Source organism: Perca fluviatilis, chromosome 24, assembly GCF_010015445.1.
Source record: "Perca fluviatilis chromosome 24, GENO_Pfluv_1.0, whole genome shotgun sequence".
Lineage (NCBI taxonomy): Eukaryota > Metazoa > Chordata > Actinopteri > Perciformes > Percidae > Perca > Perca fluviatilis.
In genome coordinates this window covers 11,630,214-11,649,756 of record NC_053135.1, presented here as the reverse complement: position 1 = coordinate 11,649,756, position 19,543 = coordinate 11,630,214, and the positions used below count along the sequence as shown (strand labels likewise).

Genomic DNA, 19,543 nt, shown 5'->3' with positions numbered 1-19,543 from the left:
CTACAGAAAAGTGTGAAAAGTAGGTGTGGATTTAAAAAAAATAAAGCATATAAAGAATTCATACTACACATGCAGGACCAGTTTTATTCTGTCAAGGTCAATGGGCACAGTCTGGACCAGGCAGGGAATTGTTGACATTTAACCCAGATTCTTCTCAGGGTTTAGAGACCAGGTCTATCTGCTGCCAGCCTGTCACAGCACTCTGTGTTTTCAACACGTTTTTTTTTGTTCAGCGAGTTCATTTAAAATATCTCAAGACTTGTTTACTTATCGCTGTTGTCAGCTGGAGCCGAACAAAGTGCTCTCGTAATCAGGCTTTTCCATTTCCTGTAGTGGTAGATGTTCACAGATCTTGGAGCAGCACCAGGGGTGAAACAGTAGGACGAGGAAGTGAGTCACGGTCGCAGTCCAAGAATAAAATAACAGAGGGTGTGAGACACATTCAAATCCAAAGGAGCATGTTCCTGTTGACACATTTATACTTCAATCTGTCAGGTAGCGAGCAGTTACTTCTTTGCGCATACTATTCTTCCATCTCAATTAAATTTTATTTATAGTATCAATTCATAACAAGAGTTATCTCAAGACACTTCACAGATAGAGTAGGTCTAGACCACACTCTATAATTTACAAAGACCCAACAATTCCAGTAATTCCCTCTTATGCATTCATAGTAATCTTTCCATTCCTTACCGTCAACCGGTGGGAGGGCAAGGCAGTTGGTTATTTTACCATTTTTTTATCTTAAAAATTAAAGGAAAACCCACGCCTTAATCAAAGGTGATTTTTTTTTTTTTTAATCACTAACTAATAACAGTTTACAATTACAAAAATTGAAGAAAAAAAATGACTGCGTTAATACCTCAATTGACAGGCTTTCTCCAAACCTCGCACTAAGAAAGTACATCCTTGTCTTAAAGCTGTGAAGCAGATTTGGCAACCCAGTCACATGCTGAATGTCTATTTTTAGCAGATTCAATAGTTCCTTTGTCATGCAAAATAAAAAAAAATCCAGGGTATATTATTGCCGCAAGGAGACTCAGATGGTCCTGTTTTATCTTTAGTAGCCCAAAATCCCTTTCTGTCAAGCTGAGCTCACACGCAGCTTACATAACACGAGCAGTGATGTGAAGGAAACAGCTAAGCATTTTAGAAGAAGGAAGGATGCTCTGTCAGACTTCAGGCTGATAGAAAAATCAGACGTTTACTTCTCATTTGTTTGTCTCTTGAGTCATGCACATTCCAAGCCTGGCTTGAGCTAAGCTGGGCCTCCTCCAGTGCAGAATGTTGAGGTCAAGTGTTTTAAGGTCTAGCTTTTTAAATCCACATCCTAACATGTGTGTGGATGTGTGAAAACTGGGAGAGGCCTTTAATTAGAGCTCTGGCAAATGACATGCTCTATAAAATGCAACCCAGAAGCTCTTTAATATTTCAGGAGGCACGGGTGCAACCCCATTTTACCACCTACTGTAAATACTCGGGGGTATATGTGTAACCCATGTGCACGTGTGTTTGTGTGGACATCAAAACTTGGTAGGAAAAGAGCTAGAGGTGAAACCATACGTGTCATCAAAAGGTTAAAGAAGTCACGTTTGCTATTTGCCCATGAACAGGCTTCCACCACTTTCTTTTCAGCGTTGTTTTACAGGCTTTTTTTTTCTTCCTTTTAAGGTTCTCACATTTTTTTTTTTTTATTTATTATTTTTTTTTTTATTTGCTTTATCTTCCAAAGGAAGAAAGTGCATGGAGCAAGACCAAAAACACAGTAAGACGTGCATAGAAGCAGGGATGAGGAGCGTTCAAGAATGTTGGCACGGAAAAGAGAGTAACTGTCCAAGCATGAAAGTGAAAAAGGTAGAACAGGAGGGAGCGAGAGTCAGGGAGAGAGAAAATGATGAGACACACACACACACACACACACACACACACACATATACATACACACACACACACATATACATACACACACATTCACGGGAGCCAAGCCTCCCCATTCCTCAGCAGCCGTTCACAGAGGCAAGTCTGTTTCCCCGGCGCAGTCACGTCACATCAAAGAGCCATCACAGCACGTCTCCATAGTGACGCCCTTCAGCGGTATGGAGGCAGCGCGGTAGTCGGGAGATAGAGCTGGCAGACAAACTGTTCGTGCGGCCTAATAACCGGGTGCTAGCTGATGACTGATGGCCCAATTTACCTCAGTGCTCGTCTGGAGGTTAAGAGCTAAGTTCACCCCCTCCCGAGTGCTTAAAACCCCAAAACTGGCAAATATAAACCTCCCAAGTATTTTTTTTTTTTTTTTTTTAGAGATTTGGGGGTAGTCTGTTGATCTCAGGTTTTTGCTCTGGAAGTAATTGTGCATGTACGTGCATCCTTATAGATACTGTATAGTAGCTGCTGGTAAAAGTACAGCTGTGCAACTTTACTCCGCAACTCTTAAGGTTTTCGTTTGACATCAAATTTGACAATAGCCTAAGAGGATTGTATGTCAACCTGCACTCCTTGGTATTAAACTGTATTAAGAATCATATAGCTATTCCTGTTTTCGAGCACTTACTTCGTAAAGCGGTATGCTCAGAATACTTCTTAGATAAGTTAAGATAGAACTTTATTCATCTGAAAAGAACATCTTTGTGCTTTAGATTATTGGTTTACCTGGCAAAATTAATACAAATATAATCATAGTACAGTATATACTTTGGATAAATATGTTAAAATAAAATGTAGGCTACATACACACTAAAATGGAAAAAAAAAACATTTGAATTAAGAGAGATTTTCTGCAGAAACAAGAACAGAAACGTTATTCTTTTCTCTCTCCGTCCCATTCTCCCTCTCACTCCCTCTGTCAAGCATGTGTCAACAGCTACAGAGAAGGCTATAAGGTAAAGGAGGGAGGAGAGAAAGACACAGAGAGAGAGAGAGAGAAAGAGAGAGAGGGAAATAGACAGACAGAGCGGGTTAGCAGAGGGAGGGATACAGAGGGATACAGTTACTGTCTGCCCCCGGACAGGTTTTGCTCTCTCGTTTTGGGTACCGGAATCATGAGGAGCCCCAAGCCACTTTCTTGGCCTTATAAAGCGTGTTTCAAAATTTCTTGGCAGTTGACAGGAGAAACCAAAGCCAGCAGTACAAAGAGTGTATCCTGGTCCAGTCCAGAGGCTGCGCAGACATCTACATGCGCGCGCACATATACACAGAATTGAGTTCGGTAGCTCTCTGGCACGCGTTCGGGATTACTGCTGTTGTTTTGAGCAAGAGGGGCGGAGGAGGAGGAGGAGGAGGAGGAGGAAGAGGAGGAGGAGGAGGAAAGTGTCTGTATTTGGTACTCCCTCTCTTGCCCGCTTTCTCTCCTCGAGGGGGGTCTGAAGGCAAGGAAAATGCAGAGGTAGAAACCAGGGAGAGAGGAGAGAGCATAAGAAAAAGTGGCACCGGTGTGAAGGTAAGACATCTGAAAGAGTACATTTTCAGATGCATGTGTTTTTTTTTTTCCAGTTCATTCCATCTGTAGTTTGCATGGTTTGCCTGTTGAATATGTTTTCTAATTGTGTGGTTCTTTGCATTCATTCATCGCTTGAATGAGCTGAATTTGAAGAGCTTTCAGTGGATAAATAGGCCGTTGGTGCATGAGATTTGAAGCTACGCGACAGTTTTGGTTGTCATTTCAAACTTTACCCTGCATGTTTTGGATGTAGGCTAAGTCTGCCACACACTCGTGGGAAAGCTTCTCCCACGGGAACGGGACAGGCAGAGTTCATTCGAGGTTGCCGTTTGAGGCTCAGGAGCCTCTCCCGAACCCCACAAGAAGTGATTTGTGGCGGCCGAGTCGTAGAGAGAGGAGACCCGGAGCAAGTGGTCAACACAGCAGGCAGAACACGTGTTTTCTCCCCCCCCAGCGTAACCCACGTGTGCTTCGGCATCACAGGAGATAAAGTAGAGCAGTCGGTCAAGTAGAATGTTCACAGGGAATGTCTTTTGCTTTCTTTGCACTCTCTTCGTCTTCCGTTGGCTTTTTTCTTCTCACACTTTTTCCTCTCTTGACACCTTCGAGAGAGGATGCAGACCGACGATGGCGATCGCTCACCTTTGGCCTTGAGCTAACACGCGGATGGCAGTTAAACATGAATGGTCAAGAGGTCGCGCGGCTTGTATGTCCTGTCTCCCACTTAAAGAGTCAAAACAACAGGGAGGAATGCAGTTTTATTACGGTGCCAATATTACTACGACACATTTTTCTTGAGCACCTGTTGAATTTCACTTGAAGACATTATTACATAACCTTGAACCCGATGCTCTTGCCCTGGCATCACACTTTTCAAAACTGGTCATAAGTCTCGAGGGAAAATGTTCTACCACTTTCTCTACCTTGCCCAGAAACCCTCTTCAACTGCCCGAAAGAGCCCTAACTCACGTCTCCCTCGTGTCTCATAACATGAAGATGTTCTCTAAGAGTGATGCTTATAGAACGGCTGCTTTCCCTGTAGATCTATCCCTCTTGAACTATTCGTCTCTTCCATCTGTCTCCCCTGTCCCTTAATAACATACCTAGCTTCCCTCAGGGCAGTTCATCTTTTGACACCATCAGACGAGTGAAGCCTCGGCAGCCTTAAGAGAAATGTTTATACCATAAATCGCAGAAAAATCATCTTGAAAGGCTCAAAGGTAGATGACTTTGATTGCCAAATAGAAATTCCTCTCGCATGGTTGTGCAGACATGTTTTGCTGCGTCACGCATCATCGCATTTGTTTTTCAGATTGACGTTTAAGATATTCTACTGTCAGCTTTACGAGAAAGAGCCCACAAACACAAAGTGGGGCTGGTAAACTGTAAAAAAAAACAAAAAAACGGCAAGATCCTCCAGCTGCGTCAGCTCCAAAGTATGTGCCGGGAAGTGTTATAAAAGCAGTAGTGACCAGGGAGTATGGCATTTAACATGCAACCACACAAGAGGCCAAGGCTGAATTAGCAGAGGCTCGGCCTACACACTAACTTATTTCTGTCAATAAGTGACAGGCTGGCAAAGAACAATGAAAGGCCACTTTAGATTCAAAGGAAATTTGAAAAAGTGTTTTCAGATGAACACGTGCATAAATTGCGGCTTTTTATAGAAGCAATTGCAGCAAAAGAGCGTTCAGAAATATTTTTGAGCATCTTAAGCCCATGTTTTATTTTTTAATTTTTTTATGTATTTTTTATGTATATATTTATTTTTCTTTGCTTCAATATGCTATTAGCAGTATGATGAGAGAAAGCCAACTCTAATTAACCAGGAACAAACACTGTCCGGAACTGACCCATCAGCACCAGTCAGGCACAGTAATGATGAAAACATGCTTGTTTTTTTTAACTTCCATAGAAGCCTTGGCCTTTGAAGTGTTACAAAATTGCACGTTTTTATTGCAAACTGTTTCCCGCGAGGAGAAAACCCACTCAGGTGATTTTTATACATTTATTTCGTTTTAAACCTGTGCCAAATGTTCAAATGTTCTCCCACGATTGAAATGACCTAACATTTCTGTTATGCGGTCATTGCATAAAACCCCACGTCGGGCTCTCAGATTTGGAGGTTTTCAACCTGCGTCCAAAGTGAGCCACAATTGCACATCTGATATTCATCATTTTCTTGTTTAATGGGGTATTTTGTCGTCTGTAGCTCGCAGTGATTTGGTTGTAACCGTACAAGGGGTGAAGCAGCCAAGCCAGAGCCCGCTCACCACTCACTGTGGCTTGACCATGACCAAATAGCTGCTTCCTCAGTGATCCATGGGTTTTTTTGGCCTCTTTCGCGTCCACTTGATGAAGTTCCTTTGGGCCTCCATTCCAACATCGGCATGTCGGTTTCGAGGTGAAATAATGTCAGTGCCTCTGTTGGACAAAATATTTGAAATAAGAAGGCAATCCACTATGATGTAGCTCATTGTAAATAACCTCCTGTATGCTGTGGTATATTTTGTCCGAACCGTTTAGGGTAGAAGCAAATGCTCTGTGCCTTTCGGCCGATTGTTATGCTTATTTATGGTGTGTTAACCATGTGGTAGTGATTTTGTTCTCATGTGAAAAAAAAAAAATTCTCCTTCTTATGGTATCCTCAATATTTAGATAGGGGATTCTTCACAAGAAGACTGGGAACTTGTTGCTTTGCAGCTTTCACGGTGCAGAGAAAACAAATCAAATCAAAGGTTGTTATTTTTTTTCGTCCAGTCACGGTCTTGTCATTTGTTCGACCATCACAGGATGGTTTTCATGCTGTGGGAAAACCTTGTTTGTGTTGCGCTACTGGCTGTTGATGGACGCCAGTGGAAACAGCTGGCAGGCAGTGTGTTCTACTTTACAAAAACAATTATTTAGACTTCATCGGTACACACCGGCTCTTTTCCATCCTGTTTGGGTGAAATAGCAATTTGACCTTTGTGGGCCAGCCCAGACTAAAAAGCATGTTTCACAATGTTTGATTCCAAATTTAGATATCCACCCACTAGATTAGACCCTTGTGGATTCTCTGTTTTTAAAGGATATTGAATCATCGACCGTCTTATAAATGATAGACAGCATTTTAGCGGTAAAACTTTCCCACGCAGTTCTATTTTATTGGCAGCATTCTATATGAGCCATTTATTTTGCCATTATTTTTTACTACAACTTGATTTAACTCTCTTTTTAAATTCTACATCAGATATTATTCAGCCACTGACAATATCACTTGACATTGCAAGTGTACTCTTGCCAGCGATACACTGTCAACCAGTTGAACATGGTGCGTTACACACTTGACATTATGTCAAAATGTCAAAGAGGGAAAAGGAACCCGGTCTTCACCATCACAGCGGATTTATTAGCCTTCCAAGTTAAACAGAAACCCAGCCGATGTATAAATCTCTCTAAAGGGGCTGTTTGAGCTTCAGTCCTTATTTGGCCCCCGTTTGGAAAGTGAAGAATTTACTTTCACAGGCAAACTGCCATCAGTGCGGCAGTGGCTCTTGTGTGGGCAGGAGGAGTGCTTGAGGAATTTTGTGTGTGGTTGGACCAATGGCAGGCTCATTTATTGGAGCCAATGAGATGATTTATGCACAGTGGCAAACATGCTTTCTCCCATCAGTTAGTAGTAGATAAACTAAGATCAGACTGATTATTATTATATTACTAAGTCAGAGGGGTAAAAGGGCATACATCTGTGGAAATACTGCAGCTTTCCCAATTTGAGAGCATCAAAAAGGAACCAAAAAGTGGACAAAAAAAACCCTCATCTTCACTTCTAATAAATGTTTAAATAAAAAAATTAAAAAAACTTCCCATCAATCCCATCGGCAAACATTTGCTTTCTCACCTTTTTTATGTGTCAAAATGCAAAAAAACTGTAACAATAAATGCACTGACAGCGCAAGCCTTTTGCCATTATTGTTTGACGAGGTGCAAAAGAAGAATGCAAAGGTTGCTGAGCAAGCCGGTCCTATTCCTCCTCGGTTATCTGAGGATGCTTGTTCCAGCCTGTTTGAAGTGTGAAGAGAAAAGAGTTCATCACTATGCTGCTTGAACTGCAGCACGTTTACTCATTATACAACGATTCAACTCAGTGGACCGGGCTCAGGAGTCCCGCTTTGATATTCTGCACTCTCCATTTCCATATAAACCCACTTGAGTACTTGAGCAGCAGCACTTTTGCTGAAGTCATTAAAGCTCTTTCTGATCCACACTCTCATTGTGTAAGGGGGGGGGGATGGGGGGATCAAGACAGAAGAGGAAAGCACCGTGAAGCTGTCGAGACTCACCTGAGACATTTGACCTTTGCTGCGGCTAATTCAACAACGTCCCGCCTCAGCTCAACCCTGTTTGCCCCCCTAATGAGGCCTCTTGGCTGGGTTGAAATTGCGAAGAGCCCCCCCCACCCCACCGGTGGCTTGCTTGACTCCTTGTTCTAGTTCAGTGGCTTCCCAGACGCCCCTCGTGACTCGATGAGATTATAAGCTACAAGCTGTTTTAAAAGCCTAAACTCGCTTTGACTCTCTTTCTCTCGACGTTGGGAGAGTTCTCTTTGTGGTCTGCTGGTCCCGTGGCTGCGAATTGATTGGGGAGACTCGTTCAGAGGCCAAAGAGAAGGTCAACACATTCAGCATTCATCGTTTTAAAATGTTCAGTTGCAAGGCATTTCCCTGCTATGGTACATATGCTGAGGAAAAGATGCACAGATAAAGACAGATAACACAGACAAAGAGGCTCTTTTTTTTTTTTGTGAGATGGCACAGAATGTGCAGTTCCACAAACAGTTACAGACAGATGAAATTCAGGTGTTAGCCTGGCCCGATGCCGAAGTGTGTGGTAGGGCCTCTCGGAGATTCATACGCTTTTATCCGTCTGAGCTTGGGAGAAAAAAACCACGTGAAGCCTGTATTAGTCTGGCTTCCAGCTGCACCCACCATATATGGATGAAGTCAGGGTAGCTGTTGTTCTCTCGCTCTGTTGCATGGTGATGTGGCGAGGATTTTAAGTTGAACTGAGACTCGTCGGAATGTAAGACTGCGTTATTATGAAGTCTGCATTTTCTCTCTGTCTGCTGCTCCGGCTGTCTCGTGACTGCCTCACTTAATATGTGATATGATAACAATATTTGCAAGCAATGTACGTGTCTGATTTCTTGAAACCCATTTTTTTTTTTTTTTTTTTTACATGCCCAAATATGTTCCTAAAGAAAAAATTTAGCATTTGGGAGCTCACCAATAAATAGTGCTTTTGTCTGGTTGTAAACGTACAGTAGCAACTGAAACTTAAAGTCATCACTATACCCTTCTGACCTTTAGATCAATACTGGAGGGAGTCATCGTCAGGACATTTGCAGGCGTAGGCTACATTACAGCGCACAGAACAGCACCTCCTGTCAGCTGTAAATAAAGGCAGATGCTCTCGCTACGAGGCCCCGGGGGCCACCGGGGCCGCCAACACTGATATTTAAATGTCAGCCACGGCCCGAATGTAGTGCAGGCACTGTAAAGAGCAAGCATAAGCCAACTCGCTTCTGGCTTCTGGTACTAGCAAGTTCATCTTCTGTTGGCTTTGCATCGCAGGACTGTCGTATTGGACTGCAGGACTCAGGGCACGTTTAGACCGACAAAAAAGCGATCGCCGCAGGGTTGTGCGGCGGCGAGAGTGTAACTGAAATGGCCCATTTGTGTGACATCCTCTGAAGACGAAAGACGCACCGGCGCGTCCAAACGATGTTTGACGAAACTCCTACTCAAAAAGCGATATTACAAAATTGCACGTGTCCATCACCATACGGAAAGCTAAGTTTGTTCTGAACATTTCAACATGAAACACATGGGGATTGGTTATATGCAAATACCCTAAAAAGGTGAATTTACGAAGAAGAAATGTGAAAATGCCCTTACACGTCAGAGAGTTGAACCACAATGCACAGATCGTTTATAGATCGTTTAGAGATCTCGACATTTCCGACCGCGCTCGAAGGCAGCTTCACTTCACGGAGAAAGAGAGAAAAGAACAACAGACGGGCGCGACTGGGCTTTCTTTGTTGTTGCAGGAAACAGTCAGCTGTTACAGAAACTCCTGGGCAGTTCGCTGCTTGCGTTTCGTTTATTTAAAAAAAATTTTACCCTCGTAGTGTTTTAAAACTCTCTTGAGGCAGCGATAGAGGCAGTGATGTTCCGCGTTTAATGTGCGGATATGTCACAGTTCCTCGAAACGGACTGACAAGTCTGACCGCCGGTTACATGACTGGCCACCGCAGCGAGAAGTCGGGTTGCGTTTCTCCAAAAGTTGAATCTGCCTCAACTTTATTACAGTATTGAAGGGAAAAAAAACGAATATTTGAATCCCAAATTTGAAAATCAAATATCTACCACCAACGAACGAGTATCCAAATAGTCAAATATTAGGATCCAGCCCTGCTGGCAGCTGAGCGTATTTCTTTTGCAAAAACAATCACGGCCATGCACTCATCCTTGTCATTGGATACTGCATTTTCTCTTCCTTTATTTTCATTTGTATCCACTTCCCTGTAGCACCTGCAGCAGCGACAGTTGTAACTCATTCACTTTATTAACCCAGGGATTCAAAATGATGCCCTCCAAGTTGTGTTTCTCAAAAAAGGAATGGCTACTCTCACATGTATACACGTGCGCCCACAAGGACAAGGTCCAACTAATGTTGGCCTTTTATTGAATACTGAATATGAACCCGTCATCTTGACCGCTGATGGGTTGAGCCACATACATTGGTTTGGCAAATCTATTCAACACGCTGCCTTGAAGGTTGTTTTTTGACTGAAGGCTTGCAAATGTTGGCTAATAAAGTCATATTTGATGGTATTAAAAATGGCACCTAATGGCTGATTTTAAGGTATCAAATCATATTGCAGCGTGCATGTGTATATCAGGAAAAGAACAAAGCATCAGTCAGTCCATGGTAACTTATTAAGGTGCCACTAATCCAACATAGAAATTGTTAAAATATCTCAGTACACTCTTTGGTCAGCTTCTTCATGTTTTTTTTTTAGTGGAGCACATGACCGTATCAGCACTAACTGGTGGACTGATGCCATCAAATTGCACATCAGCATGCACTGGGTGGGATCTACTCCGTTGCGATGTTATCCGACTACTGTATTCTGATACGCTTGATGATAGCATTGCAAAGTCAACGAGTCTTTTGTTTTCCCAGAGCAAACTAATTACAGCGGCTTCCTTCCTGCCTGCGTCTGTTGTCTTCTGATAGCGCGCTCTCATCTCACCGCCCGTAAACATCCGTCAACTCACAACAACGTTGCGACAGTGGCCGCTGCACGCACTCACTCAACCGTGCACTCCCACATACGTGTTTATCCGTATGCACACAAAAGTAAATACAATCAGATGGAAGTCACTCAGCTTGCCCGGGAGGGCCTGTTTATGCATCGTAATCAGTGATTTGTGGTGCACAGGGTAATGCAGACTATTAAGGAGCCACACTTGCCTGTCACGGATACTATGAGCAAACTGTTTTGAGTACCGAAATGGCCTGCTATTTAAAGATGCTACATGCAGTGTTGCAACATCAGGAAATCCATACCGCTCTCATTTTGAGATGATAGTATAATTAGGGGTACAAGTGATACTGTTGCTAAGAAGGCCTGGCAACAGACACTGGCCCTCCACTCTGCGTTATATAGTACTGGTGTGCCACCCAGTTGCCTTTGTTGAGGAACCTACCGTTGTTTTACTATTCTTTAATATGCACCCAGCTAGACATAATAATATAAAAAGTCACTACAGTATATGGCATTTTATCAGTGAGCTGTAATCAAACAGCAGTAACTGGGAGTCATTATCAACTGATGGAGCATTTGAAATGTTATTACATCCGCAGGTTTACTGCAATAAAGAACTACTGGCAGTCCCCGATGTGGTTAAAAGGCTGTTTAATGAAAATATTATTTTGGCAAACTGTAAATACCTTATGCAAAGTGCTATTTGCAAGGATAGTGGACTATGAAGTTATAGCCCTGGTTGCTGGGAGTAAAACAAACCAGAGCTTAAACTATGAATTCATCTGCGACTGTTTTGATTCATCGATCAAACATCTGAAGTGATTTTCGAGCCAAAATACATAAATACATAAACATGTGATGGTTCTAGCTTGTCTTGAATGATGCTAAACTGAGCATATTTGGGTTTTAGATTGTTCGGACAAAATAAGGCACTTGAGGACGTCATTTTTCATAATTCTCTGACATTTTATAGACAAAGCAATTATTCGAATAATCAAGAAATAAACAGCCTTGAAACACACAAACTAACCAAAATCACCACAAATCCAAATTCCAAGTTTATATATATTAATATATATATTGCAGGTGGAAGACTAAAGTCAGTTTATGGTACCCTTTTCTCAATCACCTACGGACGTCACACAGATCATGAAAGACGGCTGACAGTCAAGCTATGATTGGTCAGTGTCCAACGTGTATCTGCCATGTCTCTCGGCCAAGTAGCAGCAAGAATTTAGGACTCTATAATCACCTAATCTGACACCACGGCCATCTGGAAAGGCAAAAAAATGATGTGGAGTCTGATCCCCATCAATATGTGTTGCCCGGTCTGACATGTCTTCAAGGTGCATGTTGAGTCACAGGGCAGATCAGGACAGCACCAGTGTCATAGTCGTCGTTTTTTTTTTCTTCTGACTTTTACAGGAAGCATTCTCTCTTAATGTGAACTCAGTGGCAAATGTGATTTTGCCTGGAATGGCCCTGACATGTTTCCCACAAGTCAAAAGGGCCTTTATTTATGAGGCAGTGGTTATTTCTGTACTGTTGCGGGCGATTTGGGTAATACTCAGGCATTCAGGAGGAAACACTCAGAGACGTCTCCCCCTCTCTGTTTCTACAAAAATAGATGCAATTCTTGCAGTAGTGTTTTAAAAAAAAAAAAACACAGTCCTGCAGAGATGAGAAGATGCTACTGAGTTTATGTCTCTCTGTCGTTTTCTTGAATTATTCCTTATTTCTGCTTGTCATCTACTGTACTTTAAAGGTCAGATATTACAATGTTCTTCTGCAGATTTTAAAGCTTTTCTGTACTCATGTTTTCTCTGTTTCTCCATTTACAGGTCACCACATCATGTCAAACAACTACCAACAATGAGCTGGTGAGTGTAACATGTGCGTGTGTGTGTGTGTGTGTGTGTGTGTGTGTGTGTGTGTGTGTGTGTGTGTGTGTGTGTGTGTGTGTGTGTGTGTGTGTGTGTGTGTGTGTGTGTGTGTGTGTGTGAGAATTTGTGCACACATGAGACTTATCTTTAAAGAGGTTGTTGACCTGAAATCCCCCTCATAATGCAATGATGCTTCCTGGAATTGTGGCAGAACCACACACAGGGCGCACTGTGAGGTTGTTGCTTAAGGTCAAAGGTCAGAAGCTATAACCACCAGAGACACCCTCTGTGTCCTGTTTGTCGTGCTGTAGAAGTGATAGGAATTTGACGGTGATGACGAGTGACAGTGACGCTGTGTCACGGAGCAGCAGTTTCTTTAAGCTTGTGAAAAGGTGAAAATGTGGCATTGTGTTGAAAATAAACGATGGCCCTCTTCTCAGAAGTATCTGAAATGACTGATTTGGTGTGAGATGTACTATACATACTATGAGAGCGAGTGCAGAAGAGGACAGATACTGAGCTGCAGTCAAAGTGATTATTCTCCTTCCCTCTAAGGCACATGTGTCAAACTCAAGGCCCGCGGGCCAAATCCGGCTCCTTGTAGATTTAGATCCAGCCCGTATATCAATTTGGGTTCACAATACATTTTGGCCCACCTAGTTGTGCGCCAAACCAAAAACACAGGAAAGTGTTTCTTAAACAGAAAATGGCAGATTTGCCGACTCTGAGACTCAGAAATTCCCCCAGAAGGAATTTTTTGATGACTTTTGTAGGGCTCCGTGTCAAGAAAAATGCGACAAAAAGCGTACAAAAATGTCGGAAAAAGCAAGACATTTACCAAAAGGTGACAAATGTCTGGCAAAGCCACAAAAACGTCGGATAAAACAACAAAAATGAGGAAAAAAGCTATCAAAATGTAAAAAAAAAAAAAGTGACATGCAGTAACAAAAGCACGTCAATAAACTCTACATGTCCGGCCCCTGGTGTGATTCTCTTTCTCCGGTGTGGCTCCTAGTGAAAATGAGTTTGACACCCCTGCTCTAAGGGTTGCTCCTTTACAGACAAAATGTGATTCACGCACTGCATCGCTGAGGCCTTAGTCCTTTTCACTTTAATGCGCTTGAAAGTTTTCACTCACTTTTTACAAAGAATGCATGCTCAGCAAATGGCATGATTAGAAAACCAGCAAGGGGATTGCAATTTGATCGTTTTGCTGATGTCTGGTCAATGAAGTCAAATAAAAAGTGGCACAGTCAGTCCCGTTTTATATTTTCAAGATTAACCACCAATGACATGACCAAATTAGGAACATTCCAAGCAAAAGTAACTACTTTTCACTTATTTACTTTGGATGCTGGCCCTTTTAAATGACTGCAGCAGCTTGTTAAACAGTGCCCGGGTTTGTTTATAGAGCTCACATCAGCCTTAGACGCTGTACTTAACTCAGTTAAGAGATTTTCCTCAACACATGGATCACTGTCAAAGCATGTATATGTGTGTTGTGTGTGTGTGTGTGTGTGTGTGTGTGTGTGTGTGTGTGTGTGTGTGTGTGTGTGTGTGCCTGTGCGCATCTGTCTCTGTCTCTGTCACATACTTTCTTTCCGCTTCCACATAGCCTGACCAGATTATCATTATTTTTATGTTTTTTTCTTACTTTTACATATTGATAATTTGGCCTGTCCTACTATGAAATTCAGCCGTCGTCACCTTGCATTTTTTCTTTTTAAAACCAGCACCAAAACTAAAAGCCATTTGGACAATTTCCCCGCTGAACTTCACGAATAGACTTTGCTATAATGATGATACCAATTTAGTTGATAGTAGTTCGTGGGATGTTGCTGAAAGCACTGGAAGTCAACTTTGAGTCAATCTCCGATTTCCAAGTCAAGAATGAACCTTCAAGCCATAACAATTCAAGTTTTTACACTGAACAAAATATTCCAAAAGGGGCGTTTTCACTGAAACAAAATGATACCCTGGACATTAAGTTTGTCCACACAGTGTCTTTCTTTTTGAGAACCATAATGGTTCCTCATTGTCTAGTTAAGTTGAGCCAAGGCAGTCCAAGACAAGGACTCCCTTCATCGTATGCATGTATGTCGGGCAAAGTGTACATAGATCAAAGAGACGGAAAGAGAGTATGTTGTTGAAGGTTAATTGAATGACTGTGTGTCTGGTGTATCACTGACAGCCAGACATGGAGAGGGAGAGTCCTATAAAAGATAGTCTCTCTCTCTCTCTCTCTCTCTCTCTCTTTCCCATCCTTTCTCTCACTATATTGTTTCTTCCTCGGTGTGAAAGAAACAAAGACTAACCCACTGACTCTGTCTGTCTCGCTTTTCTCTCCAGCCTCCCACTCCTCAGCTGCCGTTAAAGCATGTAGATACGCCGGTGAGTAACACCTCCTCTTTATTAGTGTTAATGCCGAGTAGACATGCTTTAAAAGCTGTTCATTCATAAATGCTGTTATTGCTATGCAGCAAAGTGCTGGAATAACAATCCTCATGTATCCTCATGTAAAAACAGTCCATTTATGTATATGTGGCTACCCTTTCACACATACAGTGGTGTCCTTTTCTGTGTTCTTTGCTGTGATCTTTCTTGTACAATATACAGTATGGAGTCCGGAGTGTGGCACTGAAATAATTATAGACTTTTTTTTCTGTGTCTGATTATAATCAATTGATACATGATACATTTATTATAATTGATTATATTTAAGGCTGTCAAGCTCTGACCCAACAGGCAAATCCCACCACCTGTTTCAGCACCATGCAATACATACCAGCGAGCCAATCAGAGCTCCTGTTGCCGCTCTGTGGGTTGGACTTCCTTTAATCTCAGGTATCACACAGTTTACATGGCTTTAACTTTAGATGACCCGTCTTTAAATTGAAGCAACCGTGAATTGGAATCTGTTAATGGCAAAGAAGGAGACATGGAGAGAAATGAAATATGGAATATGATAGGCAGACACGGTAAATCATATCACTAAAAGAACATTTTTCAAGTTATTTAAATATTGGGTGCATACCTTACAAAATGGGAAAAAGCTGCCGTGACATCTGCCAGTTTACTGCAAATTGTGTCTCGTCTGTGCCAGAAATGGCTGCCAAGGCCTGGCACCGAGACTAGGCATGCATGTTTAGCTTTACATTGCTAAACCGTGAAGGGTGTGTGCACGGGCAGTGGGTTTCCAAGAAGGAAAGATTCCAGAAAAATTAGAGAGGAGAGAACCATTGGTAGTAAAGCCGAAAGACATTCAAGCAAGTAGTCAAAAAAGGCAAAGACATTGTTAGCTGGTTTGAAATGTTTTTGAGATTAAAAGGGGGGCTCCTTTTCATGAAACCAGAAGCAACATTTCATGCAAAAGATAAAAGCAGCGCGTCCGTTTTTGTTCTCCTCTCTCTTTGGTGAGTCACGATAATAAGTCAACGTTTGCGTCAGACGCCGCCTGAATGTTTAGATCGGCAGCAGGAGTCGCGGCGGTGATTCACAGTGAGATTATAAACACAGATTGGTCTGTGTGTACACCGGTCTGCGTGGAGATTAATTCTCAGTCCGTGACTTCAACACAGAGAAAGAGAAAGGAAGAAAATGAGTCTGACAAGCAGGGAATGGAGGACATCTGAATGATGTCTTTTTAATTGAATGTAGAAGTTTCTGTGCATGTTTTGGCTGCCATAAGCAGCTGTGAATCCAATCTATCTACGGCTACTGCTGACCACGATTAAACAAAACGTCCTGGGCCACCTTTCAAGTGCACAAGGAGTCAGTTCTTCATAGTCAGAATATACTATTTTGGAATTTGTCTAACTGTTAACCATCAACAGGAAACAGATGTTGTAATATTGTGTGCGTGCTCTTTAATAAAATGCAAAAACATCAAAACAATGGATTAAGGGTTGACACAAGTAGCAACGCGCTCATTGCAACAGCAAGCAACAGGGTTTATGAGGAATGCTCGCACTAAAAATAGCAAGACAGAGGCTACTAATTGTCTTGACCATGCTCTTGTTTTTTTTTAACTGTAATTATAGAAAGCTGTCATAAACAATTTGACAGTGACATATTGGTGTTTTGAGAGTAAAGGGTATAGACATAGCCCCTTTAAACAAGACATTTCGGTCGCGATCCTGATTCGTCATCCATGTGTTGTGGTTGTTACGTCTTAGCAAAGCCTTGTGTTGTCCCATCATATTAGATTGCTTTCATTTCAAGTTTAATAGAAAATCTATACTTTCTGGCTGGATTTCAAAAGAAACTTTTATATATATATATTTCACCTTGGAATCCCTGCTTTTCGCCTTGATACTCAAGTGCATAGTGTACGAACAAAAGGGGGCCAAGTGCATATGGAATGTTTCCATATAGGACACATCCATTAGGATTTTAGGTCCCCACCATAATTGGGTCAGTCCGAGGCCAGTCTGGGTCATCCAAGTGCAATATGGGGATTTTTTTTACATTTTTTACAATAATTTTTTTTTTTAAATCAGTTTGTGGCTCAGAAGAGGATCGAGAGTGAGATGCTTCAAATAAAAATAAAAAATATCTGTCTTATATTAAGATAGAACAGAAAAAAACATATTGTTTTCTTTCCATATTCTATGCTTTGGTAACAACATTCTTAAGGGTAATTAAGGTCAAACACATACAGTACACAAGCACATGGGAAAAAAGGGAGTCAAGACAAGAGAAGCAGGGGGGGAGTCATAATGAGAGATGAGAAGGCCGAGGGAGGAGTAGTACCAGAGAACACAAAGTGGGCGTGAGGGGGAGAGAAAGCAGGATAAAGTGGGGAGAAGACGGTCCAGAGGGAAAGGAGAGAAGGAAGCTGCATCATGATGTATTACGTAATCGCTGGTGAAGTTTGGCACAAACAGAGCAGAAGTCTACGGCATCTTCTTCTACCATGAGGAACTGGAGCTAAACAGCCATAGTTTTTATTTTATGATAAAAAATAGTAAAAAATTAGAGAAGTGGTTCCCATACCTGCAACCATGCCTCTGGGCAGCTCCATTCGAAGGCGTTTTGCACTACTGCGTTCATCCTGGAGGTGGAGCACTGGGTATCTGTTCCGCAAGGTAGGCCACTCCCACACAGGAAGTCCAAAATGCGGCAAAAATATTTTTAGGTTTTTGGTTTTTTGTGTGAAAAGTCTTATCTACTGCTTAAAAATGTATGATTTTTTTAGTGGACAAACATCTTTCACAAGGTCCATTAGTAGCTGTTCTGGAGCTTTTGATCATATCCCACGGTCTTCCTTGGCAGATTGATTTGTGATTTCTTTTGGTTTTTAATGAAATAAATGCGATCAATGTGCAACAAATTCCTATCGTTTGAGCTTATTTAACTGTATTTCTTTGAAGGCATTATTTTAGATTTGTATCTAATTGTCAACAAATCCCATAAACTGACTAAAACAAAAAAAAAAGCATTAGTCTATTCCATATAGCATAAAGTCAATATTTAATACTCAAAGTAGCAAACAAGTAGCGAATTTGTGAGGGACTATTTTCAGCCGTGGATGAATTTCATGGGATTTTGTTTTGACAATGAGAACCAGCCTTTAACTGGGTGGAAAGTGCCTTCAAATGGACAGATAGTGTACTCCACTTTACATGCTGCATTGACTTTCAAGAGGCGTTCGTGCACCCGTGTTGCTACAAGACAACAGATTGTGCCTATGATGTGAAATGTACTGGCTTAACACCCCCCCCCCCGAAGCCCCATGCGAACAGGCTGTTTCATTTTTTGCAAACACCAGCGTTCGTGGTCCGCCTAGCATCTGGTTCCTGTCAAATCACGGAGAATTATGCTTCCCATTTTGGCTCTTGGGGGGGGTGGGATTAGCTTCATCTGTGAGAAGCCGCCCGGCAGCAATACGGAGAGCTTTGGGCTGTGTGTTTAACCTCGCGCCATGATTAGAGACCCCTTCTTGCCAATATCTGTGTTTAACCACTTGACCATGCAAAGCTTGAACGCTCACTCTTTCTGACGTTGTGGGGGAGTAGGAGAGGATGTCACAAAGGATGTCTGTGAAGATAAATCCAGCTGTCATTCTATCGTTTTGGAAGGCTTCATCTTCTCCGTGGCAGCTGACTCATACAGACAAGCTCTCCTTTGGGCCGACGAACAGTAAGAGGAAGAGCCAACCCTAGCATCTATTATGCAGCGATTCCTCGACAGTGCAGCATATTTAGGAACATTTCCCCTCTGCAGTCCTGTCCCAGTAAAACAGCCTGACTTCCACTCTCTTTTCTCAGTAAATAACTAGGTGCAGGACAATTAAAGTGCGTGCTGAAATCCTGACTCCTGGAACGCATCCTGGACGTATTTTTGTGTCCTTTTTTTTTTACTGCACTTCTTGTTCTTCTTCTGTTAACGTTTGTTCTCCTGCTTATTCTCCTTTCCTTTTACCTTTCCTCCATCTCTTTCTCCTTCTTTTCCATCTACCGTTTGTCCCCTGTGTAGTCACTTTCTCATTCTCCTCTTCATCGTCCTCTTTTCTTCCTTTCACCTCTTTTCATCCTGCTTCTTCTCCTTTCCCTATCCCTCTCCTCCTTTTTCCTTTTCTTTCCCATCTTCCATTCTTCTTTTCCTCTTCATCATCCTCATCTTTTGTACTTGTTCTTCTGCATCTTCTCAATCATTTACTTCTTTTTCTTCACCATCTTCCATTCTTCTTCTTCTTCCTTTTCTCCTTTCCGCTGTCCTCTTGCCTTAACTCTATTTTTTTAAAGTCGTGCTTTTCTTTGCTTTATTCTCCTTCTTATCCTTATTCCTCCTCTACTTCTGCTGCTTCTCCTACTCTTATTATTCTTCTTCGCCTCCTTGACCTTCTCTATTTCTTCCTCGCCCTCTTCTTTTCTCTCTCTGTCTTTCAGTTTTGCTTCTGTGATC

General features: G+C 42.1%; 1 protein-coding gene across 11 annotated transcripts in view; it reads left to right on the top strand.

Annotated features, from left to right (window-relative positions):
- Window positions 1–19,543, top strand: part of tns1a (tensin 1a) — a 116,863-nt gene that overhangs the window by 34,677 nt on the left and 62,643 nt on the right. For 9 of the 11 annotated variants that reach the window (XM_039792804.1, XM_039792794.1, XM_039792798.1 and 6 more), the window contains exons 4-5: window positions 12,596–12,634; window positions 14,987–15,028. In XM_039792804.1, coding sequence (XP_039648738.1) covers window positions 12,596–12,634; window positions 14,987–15,028 — 81 coding nt within the window. Of the gene's footprint in view, window positions 1–3,007; window positions 3,440–12,595; window positions 12,635–14,986; window positions 15,029–17,625; window positions 17,725–19,543 lie in introns of those variants that run through there. The other 2 variants (XM_039792793.1, XM_039792800.1) reach the window with 2 other exon arrangements.